This window comes from Prionailurus bengalensis, chromosome E2, assembly GCF_016509475.1.
Source record: "Prionailurus bengalensis isolate Pbe53 chromosome E2, Fcat_Pben_1.1_paternal_pri, whole genome shotgun sequence".
NCBI classification, from domain to species: domain Eukaryota; kingdom Metazoa; phylum Chordata; class Mammalia; order Carnivora; family Felidae; genus Prionailurus; species Prionailurus bengalensis.
The window spans coordinates 54652434-54676562 of record NC_057352.1 but is presented as its reverse complement, the minus strand read 5'-3'; the positions used below and the strand labels follow the sequence as shown (position 1 = coordinate 54676562).

The 24129-nt window shown below is 45.6% G+C and overlaps 1 protein-coding gene across 1 annotated transcript; it reads right to left on the bottom strand.

Annotated features, from left to right (window-relative positions):
• Positions 1-12709: 12709 nt before the first annotated feature.
• DYNLRB2 (dynein light chain roadblock-type 2) lies at positions 12710-22664 on the bottom strand. The gene is made up of 4 exons (XM_043599734.1): positions 22559-22664; positions 19568-19643; positions 13721-13888; positions 12710-12953 (listed from the first exon to the last, which is right to left on the bottom strand). The coding sequence occupies exons 1-4, from the start codon at positions 22559-22561 to the stop codon at positions 12910-12912; spliced, it is 291 nt and encodes a 96-aa protein (XP_043455669.1). The 5' UTR covers positions 22562-22664; the 3' UTR covers positions 12710-12909.
• Between the last annotated feature and the right edge of the window lie 1465 nt (positions 22665-24129).

The following is a 24129-nucleotide window of genomic DNA, read 5'->3' as shown; positions in this document are numbered from 1 at the left end:
AGAGCACAGGCTACCCCCCCCCCCCGTTGAATCTGCTGCAGGATTCAGGGCTTCCGCCCCCTGGTGATGAGTCCCGGTGGCCCCAGCAACATCCCTCCATCTCTGGCTAGGAGGCAGGAGCGGAGTGCGAGGCCGAGAGGCCTTTAATTTGTTTGATGTAAGACTTGTCTGCCGGACGGTGCGTGATGCCAGCAAGGCCTGGCTTGGCCTGGCCCCGGAGAAAGCATCCGCAAGGATCTCACAGGACAGAGCCCGGAGGACGAGCCAACCAAGGAATGAGGGCCTGCTTCTGTCTCCCTCCCCGGCCACCCTCTCCCTGGGCCTGGCCCCGGGGAGGGGACAGAAAGACCTTGAGTGAGCTTCTCAGTCCCCTGGAGTTGGTTTTGAGCCCCGACTGTGTAACTTCAGGCAACTTAATGTGCCCCGGGCCGTGGTTTCCTCCTGTGCGGGCCTCTGCCATTCTCTGTTAGAAGTTACCGCTTTGAGAATGATACGAACGATGGTCGAATTCCAAATACATTCGCAGTTCTGTTGAAAAGAATCAGAAAGGAGACAGGTCCCCCCCATCCCCTGCCGAAACTGTACCTGGCTCTAATCCTCTATTTATTTAACTCTCTTCTCCCCCGTTTAAATATCCAGCACCTCTTGTAGATAGGGAATCTCAGACAAAAGTTCCTGGAAGAGGCTTCCGCTCTCAACTAAAGCCTGGCTCAGAGAAAACCACCGGTCACTCCCCTCTGCTTCCTGTGGATGGGAGCATGAGGTCTGGAGGCACGGCAGCCATCCTGAGACCACGAAGGTGCGTGAGAAAGACACCAAGACAGAACGAAAGCAGCACATTTGTGGCATCGTGACATAGATGTCACGTCTGCTCACCTTCAGACTTCTTACCCATTTAAATCCTGAAATCAACTTCTTTTGCTTATAGGCAAATACAGTTTCCGACTTGTGTAGTGTTTTATTCACGCAAGGGCCCGATCCCTGAATTTATTCATTCGACAGACATTTGTTGAGTCCCTTCCATGTGCCAGAGAGCAGCACTACAAAGGTCAATTCAGATTTTGATACTCACTTGAAAGGGCTCAAAGTCTCATGTGAGAGGTAGGAAGTGTGGAATCGTCATAGCAAAGGGGGGCTCCCTGTCCCCCAAGATCTAGTTGCAATCAGCTGCAATGCCTGTTAATTCCAAGGCAGTTTTAAAACCTCAGATTCAAATAAGATCAGATTTCTGGCTTCTGTTAGGAAGTCCCCATCTCTAAATCTTATCTCTGCTGCTTGATTTCTGCCAGCATGGATCCAAATGGAAAACGTCTTCTCTTATCAACCAATCAAATAGTCCTTGCCAAAAAAAAAAAAAAAAAGTCGCTGTTCGCCCAGAACCTTTGTTTGTGCAGGAGACTTGGCGAAAGGTTTGGGGAGGCACAGCCCACAAAGTTAAAAATTGAAAATGAAACATTCTTGTTCTTTTTTTTTTTTCCAACGTTTATTTATTTATTTATTTTTGGGGGGGGGGACAGAGAGAGACAGAGCATGAACGGGGGAGGGGCAGAGAGAGAGGGAGACACAGAATCGGAAACAGGCTCCAGGCTCCGAGCCATCAGCCCAGAGCCCGACGCGGGGCTCGAACTCACGGACTGCGAGATCGTGACCTGGCTGAAGTCGGATGCTCAACTGACTGCGCCACCCAGGCGCCCCTAAACCTTCTTGTTCTTAAAAGTCATTTGCTCTCTCTCCGCTAGCTCCTCCTCCACCCCTTTCTTTCGTGCCTTGCCCACCCCCAACCTCAGTTACCCTCCTGGAAGGTTACATCCTTGTCTAAATATACTCAAGAAAGCTATGCTGGTGGAGATGGCAGGGCTTTGAAGTCAGACGACCTACATACCAATCATCTAGTTTGTCTGTGGCTCACTTTTTGCATCTGCAGAAGGGAGATGATAACCCCCCCCCCCCGCCCCGCCCTGCCTTGCAGAATTGAGGGAGACGATTCAGTGGGGTGAAACCTGGCACAGGGTCTAGGGCATTTGTGGTATAATCCGTATTCTAGTTCTTTTTTTCTAAAGATTTTTCTCAGTGTTTCTTACTTATTTTGAGAGAGAGAGAGCAGGGGAGGGACAGAGAGAGAGGGAGAGAGAATCCCAAACAGGCACCACACTGTCCGCGTCGAGCCCAATGCAGGGCTCGATCCCAACAACCGTGAGATAATGACCTGAGCTGAGATCAAGATGCTTAGCCGACTGAGCCACCCAGGTGCCCCCCCACCCCCCGTATTCTAGTTCTATATGACTCACCCCTCTAGTGCCCCCAAAGAAGCCCTTTAGAAAAAAGTTTCCATCTCAAATAGAAAACTATCACCACTAGGCTTTATATTTCTGTAATCCTGAGAAGAAATAGCAAGGAATATGTGTCTTCATTGTGATCTGATGAGCAGAGAGGTAGAGTATTTTCCTAGAAGAAAATGGGATGTTTGGGACCTCTGACATATTTGGCCCACTCTGTTCCATTCACCTTGACCAACACCTGTCTCTCAAATTCGGTTACCATCATGGGAGAATTTAAGGGAATGCACCTCTTCCCATATGCACATGTCCCAATGCCTGTCCCGTTTCTTTTCTTTTTTCTTTTATTATTATTAGTTTTTTTTACTTTTTATTTTTTTAACGTTTTATGGATAATTCCATGCATGCCACGTTCTCTCTCTCTCTTTTAATATCCTTTTGCACTTCTTAGCTTATGGTGCAGGAAGACCCCCTTCTCGGCAAGAGTGAATGCTAACACACAGGGCTGCCCACCACTGCCCAAGGACAGAGCCGCCTTCCCTGCCAGCCAGGGTGGGGTCAAGGGGGTGCAGATGCTGGGGAGCAGTTGGTGGGGAGTCTGGCCTCCGATCTGGGAAGCTCAATGCTGCCGGGGGCTTTAATATCCGCTCTCCACAGCTTTATCTCCCCTCAAGATGGCCATGCTGATTGTAGCCCAATAAAGCTGGAGTTCTGGAGGGGGGCCGTTCTGCTGTCCCTGGTTATTGCATTTAGAGGCTACTGTAATACTCTTCAGGGAGAGATGGCAGTGATTCAAGGTAACTCAAGAGTCTAGGAGTCCTGGATGTTTATGGTTCCTTCTGTCCCCAGGGATTTTAGGATTCAGGGCATGTGGCCACACGGCAAGGCCAGCCGGCAGCTGACATGAGGAAGAGATTTAACAGAGGCCAGTACCTCCCGGGGTGCCGGATGGTTTATACACGATTAGCCGTGTATACCCCACAACAAACCGTAGGGTGTCCGAAGACAGGTTCCCTAGAAGTGGGCCCTCCACAAGGATTCCTGTGCATGTGATGGATGCAGGAGGGGCTCCAGGGAAGCCAACAGGGAGAGGGGGAGCTGGGTGGGAGGGGAAGTAGCCCAGCAAAGATGCTATTTCAGGCCAAGACCATTTTGGGGGGGCACACAGGGGCCGCTGGAGGGTGAATTGCACCTCTCCTCGGTGCACGGGAGCTGGACTTCCACACTCCTGCACCCAACACTCACTGGCTGAAGGCCTTGAGGGTCAACGTGAGCAAATGCCCAGGCACTAAAGGTTCTCTCTGTGTGCTTACAAAGTGGCTCCCGTAACCCCAGGGCAGAGCAAACCTACCTTGCAGGCCAGCAGAAGGATACACAGAAATGATTAAAAAAGAAAAAAAAAAAAGTATTCAAGGGCATCTGGGTGGAAGCCAACAGTGTCTGCTACAGGGAACAATTAAGGTCTCCTATTTTACAGATGATAAAACTGAGGTTCAAAGAGTGAACCGGAACCAGCATTCCCTGGAGAAATTAGTGGCTGAGTCAGGATTTGAACCTATGTCCTTTCCACTGCGTGGTGATGGTGGGCCTGTTGGTGGCTGGGAACCAATGGCTGAAAGGGTTGATCTTTCCTGTCGCTTTTTATCATCTCCCTGAGATACCACATCCCTGGCCTCACAGACCTGCTTCCTGCAAGAAGGAGAGACTCCCTCTGCCACCAAAGAGAAGAACATTTCAGGAGCATTTTCTATGCGTAAAAAAAGCAATAAGCTACGATGAGGATGAGGGCTTTACCACTCACACACAGCACAGCTGAGTCTCGCCATGGATAGTAGGGAGAAACTGGACACAAGAGTCAGATTCAACTTATGCAAAGTACACAAAGAGAAAAAACTAACGTCTGGTGACACAAGCACCCCTGAGTGCTCCTTGGGGTGGGTGAGAGGCCTGGAGGAAGCCCAAAGGGTACTTCATTCAATTGTTTTTGATTTGGGGTGCTGGTTACACGGCTGTGTTCAGTTCGTGAAAATTCATCGAGCTAGGTACTTTGTGGATGATTTTTATATGCGTAGCATGCTCCAGTAAAAATTGGAAGTTGCCGGAAACAGTGAAGGAAACAGAAGATAAAGAAGGGCAAAAGGGAGAAAATAAAATAAAGCATAATCCCACCCACTCAGAAATCACCCTCGTTAATGTCTGGTGTGTATTCCTCAACATCTTTCCGCGTGCGTGTGCACACATACGCAAACACGTGCGACAGAATTCCTGGCTGTGTTGGAGCTGATTATCCTAATCTTGAGAGTAGGACAGGCTGTTTTTGGTACTGACAGCAACAGAAATAATAATGGCAACCCCAAATCAGGAATCAGTATTCTGGCGAGCGCTGGGAAGAAAGAGGTCTGACAGAAACCTTTGAGGTTCGATACATCTGGGAGGTGGAGACTCAGTGATAAATCTACCCTTATTTATTTAAAGTCTGTGTCCCATTTGTCCCCCAAAACTGGAAGCGTGGATCATGCCACACACACAGTATTCTTCATCCAAGCTGTCTACGCGGTGTGTAGACTAAATGCTGACTCTGAATCATACGCGGGGCTTGCAATGATAAATAACGCTGGGGTTCTGACCTCAAGGGGCTTTGAGTTGAGTACTGTAACTCTGGGCAAGACACTGCCATCTTGTGAGCCGCGTTTTTCTTATCAGGAAAAGGGGGATAATAAAATCTACCTCTGCGTGGAAGAACCATCTGGTTACTGAATAAGGTCTGTACCCGGGTAAGGTTCTTGTCTGTAAGAACTGGAAAGGTGGCCTTCCCATGGAGCCCAAACAGAAGGACTCCAGAAAGGGAAGTGAGGCATTTCCTTCCACTACTCCCGAGGAGACCTCGCGGGTGGTGCATTTGTGCCTGCCGTGGGAGGGGATGGGGACGGGTGGCGCCTACCGATATGGTAGCCCCCAGAGGTATCTGTGACGTTCAGAACACGGTAGTTCTGGTAGGAGCGCCATCATCCTGGGGACATGGCAGTACGGAGGGGAGAGGGTCAGAGCAGGTGAAGGTGACGGTCATGGAGATGCCACGTGGAAGCCAGCTGGACTGGCTTATGCAGTGCCCGGGGATCCCCAGATGCTTGGAGCGGGAAACCAGGCTGGGGAATCAGCTTTGGTTGGGTTTTACAGGGCGTCTCTTTTCTCTTTCTTTTAGTTGGGATTGGGGTGACACCCTTTTACTTATCTCTTGGTGGTGGCTTTGAGTGGCTTGGGCTTGGTAATGGAGGAAGATTTCAAGAAGAGACGAATAGTATAGCGAGAGTGTTCCAAAACCCACCCAGTCATAGCCCCTCTCCCTGGGGCACTTGCTGGAGGAAATACATTTCTGCATCCTGGGGTAGCACTTGGAAAGCCTTAAGGAGAACAAGAATCTGCTGGAAATCTTCCTCAATGCAGATCTCCATTCAGCAGGTCCGGGATGGGCCCCTAAGGGCCCCCTAAGGACCCCTGGGTATATGTGTGGGGTGGGAAAGGACAGGAGAAGAGGAAAGAATGGAAGGGGAGCCTGGCCTCCTTTACGGAGAGCAAACAGCTTCGCTCGCCTCTAAATTAAGGTTGTGTTGTGCATGAAGGTCGCGATTCCTAAAGCAAGGTTTGAAAACCACTGGCCTAGAATAAGCCTGGCTCGCCAGCTCCTTCCAGCCAGATCACTCACGCTCTCTCCTTCACACTGTAAACTCCTATTCTGCCTTTCACATCCAGCTGAGGTGTATCTGCTTGAATGCAGTGTTCCTTAAACACCAAGCCTTTATCAGCCCCTTATCTGTACTGCCTAGGCCCTCACACACGCTGCACTGGTTGCTATTATCTCAGTGTACTGAAAATGTATTCTTTGCACACCTATCTCCATTATACACTAGGAGCTTTGGGGGCAGGGATGACATCACCCCTGTCTGCTCCTGGGCACAGAGTGTGCCCGGCATGAAGTAATTCCTGGTTAAATGGTTGCAGAATGGGCACTACCTGGTTAATGCTTCCCTGATTAAGAAGCACACCTTCTTTCCTTTAAACTCTCAAATGGAGCCTGTATTTTTATTAATCTGAGATTTCATAAATGGTTATTAATCTTTGCTTGCATCTCCCGGAAATTGCATGGGCTTGGCAAGAGCAGGTAAACATGTTCAGATAATATCCTCTTCCCCGGCCCCCAACATCACTGATGGTATTGTGCTTTTTTTTTTTTTTTTTTCCCTTGGAGACGCTAGACATTCACTTTCCCGCTACTTCCCTGAGACATGATCAAATACCCACCGAAAGGTCTGGAGTTTGTGAACAACATAAAGTTCACGTTGGATAAGGGATCTGGCCGACGGCACCATTTGGGCCATTGTAATTTGATGATGCTGGCACCAGCCCATTCCCCAGAGGTGTGGGATTTGCCTGTACACGCCTCCCAGCCCCGCTCCACAGAGGGTGCAGCTGTGAGTTCTGGAACCTATTCCAGGAGCCAGACCTTCTGGCCCCCTGGCACTGATGGAGAGGCCCCAGATAGCTCCTTGGGGCGACTCAGGAAGCAGGAGTTGTGCAGGAGCAGAGACAGAAGGAGGCCCCTGAGAGTCGATGACCTGCCTTCACTCATTTCTCGATCTGAACTGAGAACCTCATCTTGCCATCTGAATTGAGAAGTTCTAAAGCTTCTAATTGGTCAGAATCCCATCTTGAGTATTTTTGGGGGATGTAGCTCATTATGTTTACTTCAAAGGTGCTCATTAACTTAGTGAACCCCTTTGCAACCAACCGTGTGATCCAGGGAACAGTGTTTCTAAGATAGGGCTGGGAAGGGATAGAGATACTGATTATTTGCCCCACAGACCCCGTGTCAGATTTTCTCCCAGGCACTGAGGTGTGTGTGTGTGTGTGTGTGTGTGTGTGTAAGTGTAAGAATAAGACAGTTTGTGTTCTTAAGCCTTACAGACTGTCAAATGCACAGCTTCTCTTGAGTGGATTGTTGGGCAAATGCAGCCAGTTAATACGGACTAGAAATTCAGTCTTATGGATTGGATCGACTAATCGACTTATCAATCCAGACTAAATAGAAAAGCTGGTTATACGCGTAGGCAGAGTGGAGAGGGGGAAAGAAAGAGTGGTTCAAACTGGTTACAAGTGTAGACGGAACGGGGAGGTGGATAAAGCACAGGCTTGGTGAACACACAGAACAGTAGATGTGCTATTGATGGGGAGATTAGTCCTCTGAGCCATTCCCGATACGATGGGATTCCGCAAAGGGGATGGTAGTCTGACATCCTGTAGACCCGGATGGAGAAATGACTGCTGGGGATTTGAGGGGTTCGATCAAAGGATTAGGAGGAACCACTCTATTGGATGGACTCCATGGCAATTGTCCAATGTCCACGTTGTGACGTGGATCACATTTATCATGACCTAACACCTGGGATGGCCATCTTCCAGCACTTTCTGGTTCTCCACGCAGTACTGATGAGGGTGATGATGCCGGTTGTGATGACCCTTTGCTGAACATCTGCTAAGTGTCAGGTGCTTTGTGTAATTTTTTCGTGTCTCGCAACAACTTGCAACGTAGGAATTATGGTCTGTACTCTTCACATGAGGGTTCTAAGGCTCGGCGATTTTAATTTCCTTGTCACAGGTCTGGTGAGTCAGCGATGGAAGGGAGTGGGTAAGAGTGTGTGCCCGAGTCAAGTGTTGAGGTTGCCGGTGCCTCCTCTGACACTTAAAAGCTTGATTGACCTTGGGCAAGCTGTGAGACTTCTCTTAGCCTTGGTGTTCTTGTCCGCAAAACGAGTCTATTGTGAAACTCTACCGTGACTGTCACATAGGAAGTGATCGACAAATGTTAGCTCCTGCTGCTCATTCTCTTTTCTCTTTTCTTCCCCTCCCCCTCCTCTTCCTTCCCCTCTTTTCCTTCCTCTTCTTCTTCCAAAAATAATAAATTATTATCATTAATGTTATTATTATTGACGGCAGGGCTGGGAGTCACAGACAGACCTGTCTGGCTACAAAGAACTGTTCTTCCCTCGATGCCATGCTGCCTTCTGGGCACAAGGGGAGAGTTGACTGCCAGGTGAGTCTGTGCTGTACTTCTTTATCCCTTTGTCTCTCCTGTGGCTCTCGCCACTCCAGACGCCCCGGGCCAGGTGGAGTGATGCTTTGAGAAGTCACCTGCCCAGAATCCAGGTGGCCACTTCTCCTTCCAGCCAATGTCAGAGGCAGAGGCCACTCAGCAGGTGGAAGTGAAGTAGAGACCCCATGCCTCAGTGAGAGGGAAGCCTCAGTATCTGTTTCCCACCCACAGCTCTGCTCCGCAAGAGCCCAGCAATGGCTTCTTCTCCTGTCCAGCCAGAGCCATGGGGTGCGTTTTGAAGCAAGGGAGCGGGTGGTCACAATCCATCTGTTCAGGGCCTCTGATGAATACACACTTCCTCGGGAGCCAGTGGGCTCCTGGACCAGCTCTGATGAAAGCAGCCAGGGGTGACCCAAATATAGTGCAATGGCTAGGTAAGGACTTTTTGGTGCCAGGCAGCAGATGAAACCCACTCCAGTAGAGTGTACAAAAAAGAGGAAAACTTACGAGTGGGCTTTGGAGGTGCTTCATAAACCCGAGGATAAAAATACAGCTGAGGACCTGGAACATGGCAGAGAACCCACGGAATGCTGTGTCCTTGCTCCGTGGTACAAAGCTTGGCAGCTGTATTCCTTCCTCCTGAGAACGGGCTCTCTCTGCTACTCCCCTGTGGAAATTGGGGTACCCCAACACCTGTGCATCGGTCTAGCCACACGGGGGCTTCCTCTCTGTCTTCCAAATCTAGGTAGCAGGGAAGCATCTCTCACTGGCCTCCTCTGGGCCACTGAGAAACTTGATGGAATTGCATACAGATTTTAAGAGAAACCCTAGGTAGGAATATGGAACTCCTTGTTAAGTGATAAATAAAGGAATCAGAGAAAATTGCATGCTCCACAGGATTATAACTCTTTAAATCTATTTATGCATGAGGTTAAAGATTAGAAGAAGCCACAGTGAGGTATATTAAATGGCTCATATTCTGGTAAACTTGGTTTATGTTGCCAATTTTGCTAACAACAACAACAACAACAACAACAACAACAAATGGCATCTATGCTCTATAGTTCAGAATGTTTGGCCACTGCAGGTGGGCACATCTGTGGGCAAGTAATCTGAGGTCTAGAAAAATGTGGACGCTGCTGATCACTAAATCGTAGAGTCAGGGTCTCAGGCTCTCTCTCCTGCACCATGTTGCACCTCATGCTGTGAAGATGACCAAAGAATGAGAATTTTAAAATCATTTTTGTGTGCAGTAGGGATGTTTAATGTTGGCGACATCTAGAGAGTGAGTCCCAAGGTCATGTATGGTGAAGGGAAAAAAGGCATGGCCGTTTCCTAGAGAAAGAACCTAGGAAGAAAGAAGAAGTTCAGTCTTCTTTTCTCTGTGTTCAAGGAATGACTGAGTACATGGCTAACTCAACCTTCTAATCAAGTTTTCATAAGAATATACAAAAAAGTGTTACTAACCTGAAATATTCAAGACACCAAGAATATTTCAAGCTGCCACGCGGATGCCTGAGTTTCCATTTCTAGAGTTGATTTCCTGTTAGGTGAGCACTCTTAGCCCCCATGATTCCCACAACTTCAGATACCAGTTTATCATTTGTAAGGCTCCCGATTGAAGATGTTACTACTCTGAAAGCTCTGTTGTAGCTCCAAACATGTTCTAGTTTTTTGTTTTTTTGTTTTTTTGTTTTTTTTAAGAAATAGAATATAAGACCCAATAGTGGTTGACTGAATGAATATCTGTGGCCATTTCACGTAAACATGCTCTAGTTCCCTATTCAAGGTGGGGCGCATTCTTTTCTAATGTCAGAAAAGTAAGGATATTTTGCCCCATGTCAAAGACGTACTAGGGATCGTTGTAATTTCACGAAGACTGATCTGTGTCTTAGTCCATGGTAATTTTTGCTTTGGAAGATGATAGGTAATCTAACTAAAAAAACCAGAATGTACCCTGTAAAAGGGACTGTAAGAGGCTGTGCCTGCTGGAGCCTTGAACAGGCTCTTGCCCATTCTCTCCGGGATGGTCCTGCTATTCCGTGATGAAGATTTGGGGGCTTGTAACGCTAATGAGGTATAAAGGCATTTTCAGCTGTTTTATTAAGCTGGCATTTCCAGGTTCGTTATCATTAATATTTATAGTTGGGATATGTTCCCCCAGAGAGTCTGCAAATAGCTCTCCCATTTGTTCAGGTAAAGTTTATAGCAAGATGGGGAGGTACCGTTGAGCCCAGGCTTGTACTTCTCATAGGAAACAAAAGCTTTGGCACTGGTTTTACATGGATGTGGGTCTCTTTAGTCTGTGTGTTCAGGCACCTTTTAAATAGAGTTAATTAATATGCTGTTATGAATCCAAGGGGGAATGTGGACATCTGTGTGCTGGAAGGCAGAGAGGGGCGGTACAAATCCCCCAAGATCATAGCCTCCTCCGTTGCGACTGGTGTTGGCAAGTTCTACCTTTTGTTGCCACAGTCTCTGTCTCCAACAAAGGGTTACAGTGTCCTCTGGGTGCGGAAGTGCAGGCAGGATCACAGCAGAGTTCCCTACCCAACAGGATGGAAGGGTTTTCTTCCCAGGAAGAGCCCACACAGAGCCCGGGCACTTGCAATGGGGTCATCTGTACCTGCCAGAGACTTCCCACTGCTGCATCTCAAATGGGGCTTGAAATTTCTGGCTGGGCCAGGAGGAAGGAAGTGGCTTTGCCACTCAGCCATGCGTCTGCTGACGAGCTGCGGGTGGGCTGGGAAACTATGGGGAGATGACAGATTTAGGTATTGGAATCCAATGTTACCTCTGGTACATTTTATAACAATGAGCTACTTTTTACTTCCTAAAAACAATTTTTTTTTGGAAGGGGTAGAGCTTATACAAGAGCATAAGCCCCCTGAAAAGATCATAGGCACCAATCCCATTGGCATGACCAGTCCAATACAAACCCACATACCCAATTCCTGAAAGACACCTGACCCATGATTCAGGCGAAATCCTCACCTGCAAAATCAAGGGGTTGGATAGACCATCTCTGTGGTCCTCTCCCTCAATGATGCATTTTCTTGCCATTTGAATTCTAACAAGCCCTTGTTTATGTTTGGAATGCTCAGCAGGCGCTGAGCTGTCCCTGGGTGAGTGAGTTATGATACCTACACCTCTTTGGGCTGAAGGATGAGGTTGGGTCCGGCATGGTGTGTCTGGTCTCCAAGTCATGGTGTGGAAGGAAGGGAAAGCCCGTGACTGAGATCTGCTCTTCAGCTGAATTTCCTCTATTTACAGGCTGCATCTGGGTCCTGGCGGGAGGGGCTTGGGGGTGGGGAGCAGGTGGCACTGGGGACTCTAGGGACAGGAAATACAAATTCGATACCACCTAGAGGTGGAAAATAGAGAACAAGGTGTTGTAAAAACAGCTAAGAAATTAGAGACATGGTAACCAAGAGCAACATGTGACCCTCGTAGAATCCTGGATTAAAAAAAAAAAAGCTGTAAAGAACATTATTGGGACCTTTGGGGAAATTTGAATATGACTGCGTATGAGATGGTATTGTATCAATATTAAATGCCTTAAGTATGAAATTGGGGTTATGGTTGTGTGTGTGTGTGTGTGTGTGTATTTTTTACAGGTATATCTAGACAGAGAGAGATGAAACAAATGTAAAATATTAACAGTCAGTGAATGTGAGTGAAGCTTAGGTGAGTGTTGACTGCTATTCTTTCTGACTCTTTTTGACTCTTCTGCAGGTTTGAAGTTACTGAAAATAAAAAGTTGTGGGAAAATTACTCAAAAGGCAAATATGCGCTACCATAGAGGGAACTGGGTAAAAGGCACACAAGATCTCTATGTTATTTCTTACAGGTTCATGTGAATCCTCAGATATATCAAAATAAAAGGCTTAATTAACAAAAGAGAGAATATGAGGCAAATACAGCAAAATAGTAACATCTGTTCTAACGGGTCTTGGAAATCTGTTCTATTTGTTCTATTATTCATTTCATTATTTTCTGAATGTTTGAAATATCTAGTAAAAAAAAACACCCTCTGGAGTTGTGGGAGGAGGCGCTCAGCTGTGGAGCTGACCCTGCTGAGCGCCACGCCTCTGACTTTTTACGTCCCTTGTTTAACCCGGGAAAGCATCTAGCGCCCCTAGAGGATGAGGACTTCCTACTCCCCGGTAGCTCCCGCTGTGCTCCATGGAACCTCCGGGACGTGCTAATGAAATGGGCAAAAGGACACAGCCACGTTGATTCTTGGCACACCTCTAGACTACAAGGACTGTTGCAAGGAAGGCTTGCTAGGATTCCCACTAGAATCCTTCAGTCTGGTGTACTATAAAAAAAAAAGAGACCTCTATACCAGAATTCATTTATTACATCACTAAATCACAACTTTACAATACATTTGAAAGGGACTAAATGAGACGTGCAGAATAGTTTGTGAAAATAGTAAATAATGTCTGAAAGATCAGATTGGAATATAATCTTGGTAATAACTAAGGAGTAAATAAAGCATTTGCAACTGGGCATCACAGGACAGGATGGGCCGTAGCAGGTCTATTCACATGGATTCTGAATGACGATCAGAAGATATTCCTTATCTGTGGAGAGAGACGGACGAAGTTAATCCACTGGAAGAATTCAACTTACTAAGTGAATACTTCGGCTAATCTGCGTTTCTCTTCAAAACATCGCTTGGACTCTCTGTAGACCAATGGTTTCCCACCCTGGTTGCACATCAGAGTCACCTGCTGAGCTTTCAAAAGCTACCACGACCCGGGACCCAGTTCCAGAGGTTCTGAGTCACCGGCCTGGGGTAAGGCCTCTGGTATCAATAACTGTTTTTGTAAAGCTTTCCAAGTGCTTTTGATATGCAGCAGGGTGAGAATACAGTATATGGGTAATTCTGATGTCATAGATGTTCTCTAGAGAAGTTTGTTCCAGACTAGATTTGGGACCACGAGTCCTGTGTTACACAGACATTGGTGAACACTGTGAATGTAATTCCTTCAAGGAGAGGAGTGTTTCTATGGCTGCCGTCTTGAGGCGGGCCCGGTGAATGTGTTCTCTCGCGGGGAGGGTTTAAGACCCTACAGGGCTTTGATCCACTCCCTACATTATCCCTATTTTGATTACTGGTAATAAATGCAAATGGGAAAAATTCAGATTCTTCAAAGGTGAAATCTGTCGCTAATTTCACAAAATTGCCAGCTTGAGTTTTTCAGATTCCAACGTCTTTCATTTTGTAATTGGAGAACACTACGTGCCATATTGCAGGTTAAAATCTGTATGTCCAGTTCCTTGAAACAGAGCTTTTATCCAGTAAAGGAGAAAGATGCTTTAAATATGAAGTGAAACGCCACATTACCTGGGGCTACCATGATTTCATGTTTCTTTGACCTGATCCTGAGAAAGGTGAGGTCATTCTGAGGATCAATGTCACGGACCGTGCTCTTGGCTTTCATTGTCAGCTGATGAAGAAGACCCGCGTACTGAACCGTCGTTGAGTTGTCCAAGGTTGTTCGGATAGGAATGCCTGTTACAAGAGTCACTTTTGGGTTAAAAGTTTTAACTGTCAAAGGAAGGTGCACCCTGTGGATATACCGGAAAATACTGATAATTTTAAAGAGGTAGAAAAAGTTATGGCCGACATCACTCACTGGCAACAATTTTAGTTTCTTTCCTTCCGGTCTTTTTGTGTGTACGTGGGTCTTAAAATGTAGTTGTGACAAACCATCATGACAAATTGGACTACTGCTTTTTTTCTTCATTTAAGTGATAGCATACCCGAGCTGTTCTTGTCAGTGACACGGTCCTCAAATTATTTTTAACGGCTGTGCACTATTTTATAACATACCGTCATTTGACCAATCCCCTATTGTTAGACTGGTAGGTATTGTTTTTTGGGTTTCGTGCACACATTATTTGGAAGCTGTGCACTGATTATTTCACAACTGAGTTCACATATTAGTCCATCTAATGCCCTCCTCCAAGCAGTCGGTCTATAGCCATTTTGCTTTGAAATGCTTGGTCCGTGACGTGGTGCTAATGTCCTCCCCTGAGGCCAGCAACAGAAGGGGGTATCATAGCACACGTTGAGGAGTGTATCCAAAGGGGATTTTAAAAATTACGCTGTGGCTCCTCATACGGTATTTTGCAAACCTTACATTTTATATTAGAGAATCCAGCAGCAAAGACACTGTGGTTTTGCTGGGCATTCCCTGGTTTGCGCTCACTCTTGGCTTAAGCATTCTTAAATTTAGCTGCTCGTGTGCTCTATTGTTCCATTATGCGATTTTAAAACTGAACCTATTAATTTAACTGGGAAAATCTAGCCAGACAAATATGCAAGTATAATTCAATTCAGTTCAAATCAATCCAGCTCAATTCTGGTCACTCGGTGCTCAGCGCTTACTTGTTAACAGGTGCCGTGCTGGGTATTTTACGTGTATCGTGTCTCGTCTGAGAGGGCTTTCAGATTATTGTGAGAACTAGCAGACAGCCAGGGAATTGCCAGGATTCCATTTGCACACGTGCCTTTAATTTAGGGGGACACGTGAAGGTGAATGTGGGGTGGCTGTCAGATCCCACAGGCACCTGAATGAAGGCCGATCAGTGGAAGAGGCTAACACAACTCTGGGTCGTCCCTCAGAGAATGCAATTCCAGAAGCTGTTAAACAAGAGGGGATTTCAAGAGTGGAACGCTCTTACAAACTAACGATTTTACCAGCTTTTCATGAAACTCTTTGAGGACCTCCATTCTGACTGTGAAACAGTCTCTTTAAAAAATTTTTTTTTCAACGTTTTTTATTATTTATTTTTGGGACAGAGAGAGACAGAGCATGAACGGGGGAGGGGCAGAGAGAGAGGGAGACACAGAATCGGAAACAGGCTCCAGGCTCTGAGCCATCAGCCCAGAGCCTGACGCGGGGCTCGAACTCACGGACCGCGAGATCGTGACCTGGCTGAAGTCGGACACTTAACCGACTGCGCCACCCAGGCACCCCTGAAACAGTCTCTTTTAAAACAACCGTTCACTCTGGAATAGGTCTTGCCAAACGATACAAGGACAATATTTACAGGAAAATCTGTTCAATAAACAAGGTTTTATATCAAGTTTGTTAATTTCTGTATTATTATTTCTTGGCCACTTTCCCCCGAAGTCAGTTAGGTCTTTCACACCTGATGACCCATCACAAGGCATGTGTCTTTAACGGGCAGGGAGCTGAGAGGTAGCAAGCACTCACCTTTTAAGGGCACTTTCTGAGGACTGGTTTTTATTTTGAATAGTGACTACCTCCAAAGTCTGCACTGCTCGGTGTCAAAACCAGAAATACAGCCAGAATAAATTATTTAAAATGTAGATGACAAGATTATGAATCCAATGCTCAGGCCTATTTAGTTAGTCTATTCATGATCCAAGTCAATAAATAAAACAGCTAGCCTTTCTGAATAATAAGTGCACACTGTGGAAGCTCTGGGAGGTTTTCATATCCATTACAGACCACTTGAAAAAAATCAATCGACAAATATTTATTGAGCTCTTGCTTGGTACCCTGCAAGGTAATTAAAAAATAATTTATTAAGGAGCAATTTTAGCACATGGTATAAAATTCACTCATGGCCCCTTCTGCGAGGTGACCACTGCTCCCAGTTTCTTTGGGAACCTTGCAGAGATATTCTAAGTGTGTTCAAGTATCTTTTTGTTTGTATTCTTTGTATTGTTTGTTCTCTATTCTGTAAAAAAAAATTATTTTTCATGAAATACACTTGGAAACTCCTTCTATTCAGTACACATAGGGCTACGGCTAGGCATGTTAATGACTGCATCACATGACTGTCGAATGGATGCCTTGTGATACACGTAACAAGTATATCCTCCTGGCAGGCATTTAGGCTGTTCCCAGGCTTTGACTTTAATAAGCAAGGCGACGGAATATGTCCGTGTGCATGCCATTTCACATTTGTGTGTATGTATGGTATAAATCCCCACGATGGAACTTCTAGAACAAAGAATATGAATTGGATATTGCCGAATTTATGGCACTACTTTAAAATATGACTCTTTATGATCCCAGTAAGCTGGTACTCTTCAACTGTGTATTTGTACTTTGGTTGATTGTATTTCAAAAATGTAAGGAACTGACTGGATGGCTGATAAAGTCTAATGAAATTCAAATGATTGATGGTTAGAAATGTCAACAATATGTAAAATTAAGAGCCTCTGGAAATCAGGCTTATATACATAAGAATATGGGACAGTTATGACCGTCTGAGAAATAATATGTATTCACCAGTATCTAATTCAACAATCAGTGCTGCAATATTGTAAACTGTGAATGGGTGTATAAATGGGAAACCGATGTTAGCAAAGAATCTAGTCTAATAAAAACCTCTACTGCTCAGCAGTGGGCTAAATTGGGAAGTCTGCTTTATTGTCATGGACAGGGCGCCTTGGTTTCACTAACGGTGAAACCAAAGGACTCTGTTTAACATGCCATATGAGATCTAAATGTAGAAACATGGTAGAAGGCCCACCTCGCCACAAATAAAACCTGGAGATGTGTTAAAATGATTTGCTGAGAATTACACTGAACCCACTAGTGGTGTACAAGAACACGTGAACGCCATCTTAGTTAAATTTTTTTCAGCATTTACGTTCCCGGGTCTTCTGAAAGCTGCCGGGCTGCACCATAATAAATGGCACTTTCATCTAAAATTGAGTAGGCTGCTGAAATGGAATATTTTATTAATTCTGTTCACACAACTTATACCATATGCTATTAATAAACATGCTTGTCACACACTCTGGTTATTAATAATCTGACCACAAAAATAAGACCCTCATTTATATTTTTGGGAAAATGGTTAATTTGGTGTTTGGAAGGGTGCCCCGAATCCTAACATAATCTTATCTTAGTAAGGGTTAATTAGAAGAAGTTAATGGGTTTTAAAAATTGTATTTTGCCGCCTTTGGATAAGAAAAATATTGAGAGACTTCAAGCAAGTAAAAGCAAAGTCAATTGTAATTCCAGCGCTCAGAGATGATCGCCGTAACATAGCCCTGTCCTTTCTTCCATATTTACTGTGAGTGTGTTTGTGTGGCTGGCTATGTTTATGATTAGAAAATGTTGGCTACTGCTTTGTTCCGTGCTTCTCATCTAATATTGTTTCCCATGACTCTAAATATTCTTCAACATTTTCAATAGAGTAGTGGTTCACCAAGTAAACATTACATAATGAATGAAAAATTTTCCGTACTGCTGGGATAGATTTATTTACTTATTTGTCTGTTTCTTCACTGCTTTTGTACATGATGCCTCAGTGAGTATCCTTTGCACCTAAATCTTTTTCTTCGTCACTCCTTAGGATACATTCCTAGGAGTGAAATTGCATGTCACAGACCGTGGACATTTTCAGACATATGCTGCATATGGCTAGGATTATACACTTTTGACTAAGATCTTCCAAAGTGACTCGTAAGACGAGTTGTCCTGGGTTGAAAAGTATCTTTTCCCCCCAAATTCAAGTCTATCCTAAACCTTAGCATATGAAATAGCATGTCTTTGCAGATGTAATTAGTTAAGATAAGGTCACACTAGATTAGGGTGGGCCTGAATCCAACGACTGCGGTCCTCACAAGGAGAGAAAACAGACGCAGAGAGAACGCCATGGGACGATGGAAGCAGAAACTGGACTGATGCCTCTACAAGCCAAGGAATGCAAGGACTTCCGGAAGCCACCAGAAGCTAAGAGAGCAGCAAGGAAGGATCCTGTAGAGCCTTCAAAGAACAGGCTGTCCTTACTGACACCCTTATTCCAACTCCCAGCCTGCAGACCCGAGAATAACTTTCTGTTTTAAGCCACCGAGTGTGTGGTACCTTCTTGCGGCAGCTGAAGGAAATGAATGCATTACCTTTCTGAAGCCCCACACGTAGCCCGTCGTAGGGGGTGTGTGGACTTGATGAGCATGCCAGGAACGAGACAGAACAATGTGCTCGTGCTGCACCGCTTCCTGGAAATACTGGGCAGAACTCTTTCTTACCTATAAGGCTGATCTTAAATCCTTTCCCTCCTGATCACTCAAGTTGGGTGAATTTATTCATTTGGTGTTATTTCTCATTTTATTTTACTATTTGCAAAACACATCCAATGGTCTATTTACACATCAAATGTTGTCGCTGTACAAATCAATTAAAATGTCCACATGCTGAGAACTATTTAATTATAATTCTGTTAAGTGTTGGGTACTGTGCTAGGCACCCAACAATTAACATTTCATCCAACTATCATAAACCCTCAGTGAAGTAGGTTGTGTTCTGTCTTTAACTGCTAAGGGATTGAAGTCTGAATGTAAACAGGCGGTAGTATGTAGTTGCTCAATAAATATTTGCTGATGGATTTGTGCCAAAAATAATGATGAGTTGTGAGATTCTGTTGCAGAGCACTCTGTGTGCCATGGCAATTCACCAATTCTGTGGTTGCGCCGTGAGTTATGTGAAGTAGCTACTCTTATTTCCACTAATGCTCTGGGATTTGTGGTATTTCTTGCCTTTGCAAATGCCTGAATTAGCAATGAAACTAGCAGAGCTTGCCACCATAGCTGAGCACATAGCAGTGTGCCGGAGAAAAGGCTTTGTGGATTGTTAGCAGGGATTGTGGGACGAGAGAGAGCAAGTTTCTGGTATAAGTTTACGGATCTCCTAGGTGGAAATGCGTTGGCCCTTTTATACTATATCCACAAAGACTATACTGTAAGTCGTATTAAAATTTATTCTCAAATATTTTATTAAGTGTGGGAAAGGAACAATTTCACTTAAAAGGAAGACTGAAACTCTGCACCCTTTATAATGTTAAAATAAAAACTAACTGCCAACAATGATATTCTCCCTATCTTCAATATGATACTTTCAATGGTATCCCTGAAATATTAGAGGAGTTACCAAAGCTTTAAAGATTAGACATGTATAGTGTTTCTTAGGAATACAGAGATATTTTTAGACATGTTTTATTCATATTTATATCTTTAACTCTTAGCAGAGTGCTTGGTATATAGGAGGTACTCAATAGATATTTGGTGAGTACATGTTATAGCTACGACACAGAAGATAAACTTTACATTTCAAATTCTAAGGTGTCTGTCTTAGGCGAGGCACAGCCAACAGGTCCTTGTTTGGCTTGTGTGTATCTAGAAGGCATCCTGTGATATATTTACCTTCTGCATTCACGACCATAGTTCCCATCACCCCTTTATGGCTCTGGATCCTCTTTAGGGTTTCTTCCACCTCCGCCTGAAGAGATCAAGAAGGCAACTAACCAAAGGGGGTCTTTGCGGTAACCCTAATCCTAAAGTAAATGTTTAGAAAGACACCTACTCCCCCGTCCCCTTAACCTAAGGTACTGCATACTATGATCTCAGACCTTCGGAAGAGACCTTTGAAACTGCCAAGTCCTGTCTCCAAGCCTGCATAAGACTCCCGCATACAACCCTGACACATCTCTTGGTGTGAACTCTTCTAGAGAAGGAGAGCTTACTACCTCACAAGAGCTCACTCAATTTTTAATGTCTCTATTTGCTGGAAAAGCATTCTCTATATTGGACAGAAATCTGCTCCCATTCATGTTTTACTCATTGATCTTTCTGTATTTGTATGAAAAAATCCTTTTCTGTATTACACTTCTTTAAATAGTTACAGAGCTATTGTCATTATCTCCCTCTGTCTGAAAGTATCCCTTAGGGGTGCCTGGGTGGCTCAGTTGGTTAAGCATCTGGATCTTGATTTCTGCTCAGGTCATGATCTTATGGTTCGTGAGATCAAGACCCATGTTGGCCTCCGTGCTGACAGTGCACAGCCTTCTTGGGATTCTCTCTCTCTCTCTGCCCCTCTTCTGCTTGTGTGCTCTCTCGAAGTAAATAAATGTAGAAAAAAAAGTATCCCTTAATGAGAAATCTTATTCTCACTCCTAAATGTTACCTACTTGGGAGTTCAGATGATTAAATTCAGGATACTCTGTAAACACAACATATCCCAGGATTCTCTTGGTAACGTGCCTGGGTCTCAGTGCAAGCTGAATATTCACCCATGAATGATTATGTTGGAGCCCCACTGGGTTTTAAACTCAGCTTTCTGAATTAATCTTACGCACAGACTGTCTTGTTACCAGTTTTATTCCCTTCTACAAATGCTAAAATCACAAATAATCTTTTTCAGACCTGCATATGACTCCTGAGTAATCACTGGATATTCCGAATTCAAGCAGTATCCTGCAGGGTGTCTTGATGAGGGTTTGTTTTTTTCCCTTCTAACCTCAAATGGGTAAACACTATGCTACTTTAGTCACAAGACAGTTTTCTTTCGGAACGGCTAGGTGGCTCAGCTGGTTGAGTGTCTGACTCTTGATCTCGGCTCAGGTCATGGTCTCACAGTTTGTGATTTCAGGCTCGGCACTGACAGTGTGGAGCCTGCCTTGGGATTCTCTCTCCCTCTCTCTCTGCCCCTCCCCTGCTCACACACTCTCTCAAAATAAATAAACATTTTTTTTAAAAAAGATAGTTTTCTTTTGCCTTTGATGTGGGCAGGAACACTGATTTCCTCTTTTCCACAACTACAGCATGTGCTTGCTGAATTTCAGGCGTTTGTGTACTGGAGTCACATTTTTTGCCATTACGAAGATCATCTATATTATATACCTAGCATGTTCTTTAAATTATCTCACTACTAAAAGCTAGTAAAAAACAAATGGATTTTTACAAGGAAACTACAACTACACATCACTACCACAAATGGAAAGCTGCTACTATTTGTCCGAGACAGAAATGACCGTAAGAACGAACAAAATGAAGAGAGTGCATGTTATTAAATTCTACCCCAAAGAAAGGTGTGAGCCTGAGGTCTGATATTCAGGTGAAACGTGGAAAATACCAAATGACAGTGGTACTCAGGACCTAACAGTGCCAGGAGCTTTCTTGGATACAGTCTCCAGGCTGGGGGAAAAAATGGAAGAGGAGTAACTTCCTCAGGTGTGATTCGCTCTGTGTGATTTGTTCTTTCTTTCTTTTTTTTTTTTTTTAATTTTTTCAACATTTTTTATTTATTTTTGGGACAGAGAGAGACAGAGCATGAACGGGTGAAGGGCAGAGAGAGAGGGAGACACAGAATCGGAAGCAGGCTCCAGGCTCCGAGCCATCAGCCCAGAGCCCAACGCGGGGCTCGAACTCACGGACCGCGAGATCGTGACCTGGCTGAAGTCGGACGCTTAACCGACTGCACCACCCAGGCGCCCCAATGTGATTTGTTATTTCTGAGCTATTTTACTTAGCAACTACTGTTTGCGTCTCACTTTGGGAAACACTGCACCAAAGCACAAGAGTGATACAGGGGATCCAGTATTACATTTTGGCCGTCTTTAACACAATGTGCATAGCTCCCTACAACCACTAACCCCCCTTTATCTTTTTTTTTTTTTTTACTTCTTTCCCAAACGGCTCTTTCTGCTGTCAGCCTCTCCCTCTCTCCTTCCAGTTGTTTCTTCCGTGATTTCTGCACCCCTCCAATACAATCTCTTAATCCCCATCTCCCATCCCCTTTCACCTCTCTTAAAAACTCAACCTTGCTCCTCTTCAAGCTATCCCCAGTCTCCGCTTTCTGTCTGTTTGTTTACTGATTTATTTATTATCTCTCTCCTCCCTTTCCTCTTTATTTTCCTTTCTTCTTTCTCAGTATCGCCTCCTTCTCCCTTCTCCTCACCCCCCTGCTCTCCCTGGGGCACCTTTCTTCCTTCCCAGGATCTGACTTCTCTCCCTCTCGCCTCTTTCCTTTGCAAACTTCCCTCGCTCTGGAGCCCTCTCACCCCCTCAAGATCTTTCATCCCCCAGTCTCTCTCTTCTCCTTCTCGGCATCCACATCCCGCAAGTTCCACTCGCCAGAACCACCCCCACCCCTCGATATCTATCCCTCAAGACAGCTTCCCCCATCTAAGCATCTTCTTCTCCCCTCCAAGGTCGCCCTCTCCCTCCTTCAGGGTCTCCCCGTCGCCTCTCCAAGAATCTTCTAGAGCCCCCAGCCTTCGCCACGGCCCCCGGACCGGCTGGCGAGGGACGGCCTCGGGGGCAGGGCAGCGAAAGTCCCACCCCCCCCCCCCCCCCCCCCCCCCAGACGTCGGCTCCCCTGAAGCGCCGGGTCGCAGACGGAGGCTCCAGATTTACCATCGTGCGAAACGCGGCTCAGTCCGGCGTCACCGCTGCCCGGGAAGTCAGCAACGCTTCCAGCCGTTGCTAGGCGACGGGGGAGGAAGTGACCTCCCGGAAGTGCGGGTGCACGCGCCTGCGTGTCCGCGGGTCGGTCGGCAGCCCGGGCGGCTCTTCCGCCCTGAAGTGGCCTTGACGCCTCCCGGCCGCCGTAGGCGGAGGTTGGGGGCCGGTGGCCCCGGGCGCCCACTTGGGTGCCCCTAGCCCCGCGGGGCCGTGGGCCTGAGGACGCTCGGCGGGCACAGGCCTGGTCATTCGTTCGTCCATTCATTCACTCACTCCTTGAGGTACGCCTTAAGGTAACAGCCACTTCCTCACTCACGAGCGTTTTCTTGACCGCCTGCCACGTGCCGGGCGCTCTAGGCCCGAGTGCATTCTAGCTGGGGGAGCCAGGCCAAATGCGACCGGCGAAGCAACACTTTTCCAAGTGTGATACGTGCTGCGGCGCAAATAAGCAGGGGATGGGTCCGTCTGACTCCCGAGCTTGGGCCGCCTTAGAGATTTGGTGATAGGCTCAGCTGCTTGGCGAGGCCCAGTGTCCTCGCTTTCTCGGTGCCCTGTGCAGGCGGATACGTGTGCCCCCCGCCCCCCCCCCTTCCCCCACCGATAGTTTCTTTCCGGAAAGAAAAACATGTTGCAGCATCGAAATGTACAATTATACAATTGTACATATATATACATATATAATATATATATATATAATTGTACTATATATATATAATTATATATGTTCTATATAATATATACTATATACATACATATTATACATACATATTATATATATGTTATATATAATATATACTACATACATACTATATTATATATTATAATATATGTTAATATATGTATTATATGTAATATATATAATATACATTATGTGTATATATAATATATATATATATAATATTGTTGATGTGTAACTCCTTACTCCTTACCCCCCAAACAGTAGGGTAAGCTACATCTTAGACTCTCATCAAGCGATAGCATCCCCTGATCTGCTCCTCACTCAGTTGAAGAGTTTATACTCACCAGTGTATTTGTTGAATCCCTTAGGATCTTTCTTTTTTTTGGTCACTATCTGCTAGAAGTTGTGAGTTGCTGAAAAATGGCAGGTGGTAGTGCTGGAGGCTCCACAAATTGCCACAGAAGAGCATATGGCTAGGTACTGAAGGACCTGATGGAAGGAACCAGTGAAAGATCAATTAGGGATGGTCAGAAGTCCCTCACTTTTGAAGGGCAGTGATGATGTCTTTGCGGCCCAGGGAGGCAGAGACTGACTGTTTTGTGACGGGCAGCAGAACGGTGTGGTGGCTGGCGTCATGAAGTCCTGGGGTTTGAAGAGGGCAGACCCTGATCACTAGACACAAGGTATAGGATGGGAATTCCTCCCCCACAGGACCATGCTTTAACGACTCCCTGTACTGCTGATGCGGTTTGTGCTTCCGTTTCCGGAAAGCGGTCTCCAGCCAGACATGGCATGCTTACTGCTAAGAATGTCAGCTAGAATCTGAATGGGCCCTCGTCAGGGA